This window comes from Fukomys damarensis, unplaced genomic scaffold, assembly GCF_012274545.1.
Source record: "Fukomys damarensis isolate Sample0158 unplaced genomic scaffold, DMR_v1.0_HiC HiC_scaffold_34, whole genome shotgun sequence".
NCBI classification, from domain to species: domain Eukaryota; kingdom Metazoa; phylum Chordata; class Mammalia; order Rodentia; family Bathyergidae; genus Fukomys; species Fukomys damarensis.
The window spans coordinates 21,264,789-21,270,598 of NW_022900946.1; the positions used below are offsets into that span (position 1 = coordinate 21,264,789).

Genomic DNA, 5,810 nt, shown 5'->3' on the forward strand with positions numbered 1-5,810 from the left:
AAAAACAAGCCAGGCGTGGTGGTGCACTCAAGAGGCTGATGCAGGAAGATCCTGCAAATTTGAGGCCAGCCTGGACTACATAGTAAGTTCAAGGTGAGTTCGCACTAGTGTGATGTCAAAACAAAAAAACCACCACCACCACCTAAGAAGGCTGTGCACCCCAAATGTTTCCTCGTTCAACAAATGAGTTGCTTCATTGAATGGATGAAGTGCCTGGCACTTGTAACGGTTGGCACAGTGTGCTCTTGCTGTTGCCTGCGAGGTTGGCAAACAGGATCAGAAAGAACTTCATAGGGCCGGGGATTTAGGCTCAGTGGTTCCGGCCACTGCTTCGCAAGCGCAAGGACCTGAGTTCAATCCCCAGTACAAAAAAAAAAAAAAGAAAAGGAAAGAGCTTCATAGAGTATTCTCTGATTGGGACCAGAGGTGAAAACTGAGGCACTTCTGGCACTCTACCACCAGCGATCACACTGGTGAAGAACTGTAACCCGAGGGGGCTGATGACTACCCTGAGAACGTGCAAGTTCAACACAGGCTTCCTCTGCACGCTGAGCAAAGTGTGCTGCAGGGGTGGGGTGGGTCTACTCAGCCCAGGGGCTCAAATAATTTGAGTGCAAACCCCTAATATCAGGAAGGCTGAGAACGCAGGCCACGGGCTCCTCCGTAAGGCCGAGGGTAGCGAAAGCCCGGGGGAAGGGTCCAAGGTGCAGTGGGGACGTCAAACGAGTCGCCAGAGCTCCGGAGTTTCCTGATAGGCACCAGGGGAGCGAAAACCAGAGTACAGGGGCAAGGTCAAAGGAGGTAACCGAGCTCGGGGGTTTCCGGATGGCGGCCGCGGGGCGCCTGACGCGGGAGCGGTGGGATACCAAAGGTCCCCGCAGGGTGGTTGGAATCCAGGTCCCGTACCTCTCACGAGGGTCACAGGCCGGTCTACTAGGAGGTCGAAGGCTTTGGTCAGGTAGGTGATGGGGTTGGGTAGCGACGTCTGCGGCGAGGGCGCTGGCGTGCGGCGCGGGGGCTCAGGGTACACGTCCTTGTCGTAAGGGTCCGGCATGGCAGCGGGGATCGCCGTGCCGGTCTCCTCTGGCCTGCGTCGGGCCCGGTCGGCCCCTATTTGTCCTACCGAGAACCCTCGGCCGCTACGCCTGCGCAGTGAGTCGGACACCGCGCCTGCGTTGTGGGCTTTGCGCGCCCGGGCTGCCGCGGGGCACCACGGGGCTTGTGGATTTCTGCGGGCGCCCCCGCGTGGTACCTGGCGCGGTTGCACTCGGGACCTCCTCTCCTGCTTTGCTGCTGGAACAAGCAGCCGCTGGAATAGAGAAGACTCTTAGTAGGGAGTGGTGGGGGCGCGCTTGTAATCCTAGCACTCAAGAAGTTGAGGCAGGGGCCGTGTATTTAGCTCAGTGGTGCCGCGCCTCCTGCTTTACAAGCACAAGGTCCTGAGTTCGATCCCCAGTACCGGGGGTGGGGTGGGGAGATGAGGCAGGAGTATCACTACGCGTTTGAGGCCGGCCTGAGCTCACATAGCGAGTTCAAGGCCAGCCTGCATTACAAAAGAAGCAAAGAAAAATGAATAAGACAATTCATCCAGGTGTTGCTGTGTGCCAGGCCCTATGCCAAGAGCAGTAGAAAGTGAGATAGACATGGCCTGGCTCTTATAGAAAACACAGGCTGGTAGAGCACACACAACAAAAAAGTGAATGAATGAATATCTCAAAATACTAAACGCCGGGCTTGTCCATCCTCTACAGCCTTCTCTACAGCCCTGCTATCTCTGTCAGAGCACTACATGGACTGGCCAAGCCAGCTCTCGGGGACCACAGAGTCTAGAAATAGAAACGTCAGATTTTCAAATTATGAACTCTCAGAAACACAGAATCTTAACATTTTGGTAGCATAGAATCTCAGTATCTAGTGATGCAAAATCCACAAATTTTAAGGATATATTAGGCCAAGATATATGATTTGAGGAAGCTTGTATTGTCTCAAAGATTTTAACTCTTTCTTCCACTCAAAACTTTATTTTATTTATTTATTTTTGGGTTTTTTCGAGACAGGGTCTCACTATGTAGTTGAGACTCACCTGGAACTCACTATGTAGCCCAGGCTGGTCTTGAACTCACAGCGATCCTCCTGCCTCAGCCTCCCAAGTGCTGGGATTACAGGCATGTGCCACCACACCTGGCTCCACTCAAAACTTTAAGATTTAAATTCATAAAGTCAATGTTCACAGGATTCAAGAATCTTGATATTTTTGGGGATTTTGGCAGTACTAGGAATTGAACCCAGAGCCTTTTTACTGAGCCATCTCCCCAGCCTTTTAAATTAATTAAATAGTTTAGAAACAGTCTTACTCAGTCACTAAGTTGCCCAGGCTGGATTCCAACTTGTGCTCCTTCTGTCTCAGCCTCCCAGACTACTGAGATTACAGAGGTGCCCAGCTCAGAATCATGATGGGATATGTGATCAATCCCCCCTGCTCCATCTCCCCATCCACCTCTTCTACCACATATGTCCAGGTCAGTCTCACAGATCTCAAGACAGGAAGCTGGATATTTTCAGCAAATGGGACTCAGACTCTTCCTGGCTGCTGCCTGAGAAAAACCCCTTACTAGGGTGCATTGCCCCTATCAGGCCAAATTGGTTCTGTCCTGGGAGGGTTGTGACCCAGTCACATACAGGAAAAGAGGGTGTCAGGCCTGCCTCTAGGTGTCCCTACCTAGGCTGCTATCTGATGCCCCGCCCTGGCTGGCTTCTGGCACTGGAGACCATGCTGGCCACATGAGATGATTGAGCTCCCCTGCCAGGGTCTAAATCTGGAACCTGGCTGCTGCGTGTCCTGGCTCTGCCACTCGACCTCTGTTGCCTGGTGGGGAGGCCCCTTCCTGACCTGCAGGGATCGGCTGGCTGTCATGGTCAGTGGGCTGGGGCTGGATCTAGGACAAACTGACATTCCTGGGGCGTGGGCTGGTGGGTGTCACTTGGCTGTCCTCCAAGCAGGGACGGTCCTCCCAACTGCAAGGGAAGGGAAGTTGGAGGAGGCAGCAAGGGGCCAGGGCTGAGGTGCTAGGCCTAGAAGAAACGAGATGGACAGGTGGCAGCAGCCACCTGCCCCCAGAGAGCACTCAACCTCAGTGTCTCTCAATCTTTTGGGTCCCACCATGCAGAGCCCTTGAAAGCAGGAAGCCACTGGTGAAGAGGCCCCACCCCTAAGTCTATACCCCTTGTTGCCCCCTCCTTCCTCTAGACAGACTGGGCAACCCTGAGGACCACTTGGCCCTCTGCCTGGGGTCTCTGACCCATTTTCCATGTCTGGATTCTGGGACCTGCCTGATGTTACTCTCCTAACTCTGACCTCCCTTCTTCCTGTTCCCAAGTCCCACAGGAAGTTCTCCGCCCCACGGCATGGACACCTGGGCTTCCTGCCCCACAAGAGGAGCCATCGGCACCGGGGCAAGGTGAAAACATGGCCAAGGGATGACCCTAGCCAGCCTGTACATCTTACAGCCTTCCTGGGCTACAAGGCGGGGATGACCCATACCCTGCGTGAGGTGCACCGCCCTGGCCTCAGTGAGTCACTGTGGGACACATGGTGGGTGGTAGAGGGACTTCTAGTTGCTAGGAGCCAGAATTGCTTTCTGATTTAGGGTGGGCAATGGTCCTGGAAAGGACTCTGCCCAAGGGACTCAGGATGATGACTGATAAGAGTGGACCCTTATTAAGCACTGATCACAGGCAACACCTTAAGTAACACCTGTCACTGCCTTCAATTTGTAAATGAGGAAATTAAGGCATAGAGTCTAAGCAACTAGTCTGGTCAGTTAGTATGCAGAGAAACTAGAATTCAAAGGAACTCACTTCAAACCACGTGACTGATGGCTGTACCTTTTGGCCATTTCTGGTCTATATATATCTTGTTTTATGTTTTGGAGACAGGGTCTTGGTATGTAGTTCAGGCTGGCCTTGAACTCACTGTATAGTCCAGGGTGGGTTTTAGAGCATGCACTTGTTTTTTCTTTTTTTTTTTTTTTTGGTACCGGGGATCAAACTCAGGACCTTGTGCTTGCAAGGCAGGCAGCAGCACCACTGAGCTAAATCCCTGGCCCTGGCCTCCTGAGTTCTAGGCTTACAGACTTGTGCCTCCACACCCAGATGCTTTTGTTTTTTTAATTTTTAAATATTTTTAAACATTTTTATTTTTCAGCACTAGGGATCAAACTCAGGACCTTGCACTTATGAGGCAGGTGCAGTGCCACTGAGCTAAATCCCCAGCCTCCAGCTGCTTTTATTTTATTTTGAGATAATTATAGATTCACTAGTAGTTGTAAGAAATAACCAGATTGTGACATGGATAAAGTCCACCTCCTTATGCAGTTTTCCCAATTGTGCACACTCTGTGTGCATGTGAGTTCTGTGCACTTTGTCACCTGTGTCAGTTTGTGCACCCCTGCCTCAGTCCTAATCTAGAACACTCTTCCTGCAGGGTCCCTAGGTTACCTTGTATGCCATGTTCTACTGGCCCCTTCCCAGGCTCCTGGCAACACTCAACTGTTCTCTGCCTCTCCTCATATAGATTTTTCCCTTGCTTCTTTTGTTTTTTAAATTGTGGCAAGATACACATAACACAAAATGTACTGGCTTGGGACACATACCTGTAATCCCAGATACTCAGACTGAGTCAGGAGGATAGCAATTTTGAGGCCAGACTATACAGTTTAGTGAGGCTCTATCTCAAAATAAAATTTAAAAAGAGCTGGGAAGCAGGAGGTGGTGGCATATGCCTGTGATCCCAGCTCTCAGGAGGCTGAGGCAAAAGGTTCCATGCAAGGTCAGCCTGGGCTACATAGTGAGTTTAAGGCTAGTCGGAACTACACAGCGAGACCCTGTGTCAAAATAAATAAATAAAAAAATTAAAATATTAAAAAAACAATAAAAAAGGACTGGGGAATGTAGCTCAGTATGAAGATATGAAGGCCCTAGTTTCTTCCCCCAGTACCAAAAAGCAAATAAAAAGGCTGGTATAAGACATGGTGGTGCATGCCTGTAATTCCAGCATTTAGGGAGGCTAAGGCAGGAAGATTGTAGATTTAAGGGCAACCCAGGCAATTTTGTGAAAACTTGCCCCCCGCAAAAGAGCTGGGGATGTAGGTAGCTCAGTATCCCCAGTACCACATAAAAAAGATGGAGGTTGGGATGCAGCTCAGTTGTATAGTACTTGTCTAGCATTTGCATGAGGGCTTTGGTTCAATCTCTAGTACTACAAAAACAAAAAACTTAAGTTTTTAAAACTATTTAGGCATATTAAATATTGATACATATATTTTGCCCCAGTTTTCTTTCAAATTCTCATCTATCTTATCTATCTTGCAATTCTGGGGGTTGAACCCAGGGTCTTCTTACATAGCTACATTGCTAACCCATTATTATTATTATTTTCATTATTATTTGGTACTGGGGATCAAACTCGGGTCCTTGTGCTTGCAAGGCAGGCACCAGAACCACTGAGCTAAATCCTTAGCCCTATTTTTTAAATTTTTTATTTCATTTACTTATTTTGGTACTGGGGAGTCCCATTTTTATTTTTTGAGACAGTCTTGCCAAGTCATTAAATTGGCTAGGCTGGACCTGAACTTGCCTCAACTACACAGTGCTGAGATTACAGGAGTGGGCCACCATACCTGGCTCCCTAAAATATTTTAAAAACTTGTATTTTGCTTCATGGTAGCATAATCAATAATAGCCACAAAATCATGTGGTTTTTTTCTAGGTTTTGCTAAAACTTATAAAAATACATTTATATATATATATAT

The 5,810-nt window shown here is 49.1% G+C and overlaps 2 protein-coding genes across 4 annotated transcripts in view; one reads left to right on the forward strand and one right to left on the reverse strand.

Moving 5' to 3' along the window:
- The window catches only part of Ndufb10 (NADH:ubiquinone oxidoreductase subunit B10), a 3,416-nt gene extending 2,241 nt beyond the window's left edge, over window positions 1-1,175 (reverse strand). The window contains exon 1 of the mRNA XM_010620463.2: window positions 907-1,175. Within this exon, the coding sequence (XP_010618765.1) occupies window positions 907-1,054 (148 nt within the window). The 5' untranslated portion in view covers window positions 1,055-1,175. The remainder of the gene's footprint in view (window positions 1-906) is intronic.
- The window catches only part of Rpl3l (ribosomal protein L3 like), a 10,614-nt gene continuing 5,520 nt past the window's right edge, over window positions 717-5,810 (forward strand). Inside the window, exons 1-3 of one of the 3 annotated variants that reach the window (XM_010620458.3) lie at window positions 717-801; window positions 2,408-2,519; window positions 3,378-3,570. In XM_010620458.3, the coding sequence (XP_010618760.1) occupies window positions 2,451-2,519; window positions 3,378-3,570 (262 nt within the window). In that variant the 5' untranslated portion in view covers window positions 717-801; window positions 2,408-2,450. Of the gene's footprint in view, window positions 802-1,277; window positions 1,331-2,407; window positions 2,520-2,809; window positions 2,916-3,377; window positions 3,571-5,810 lie in introns of those variants that run through there. The other 2 variants (XM_010620459.3, XM_019206989.2) reach the window with 2 other exon arrangements.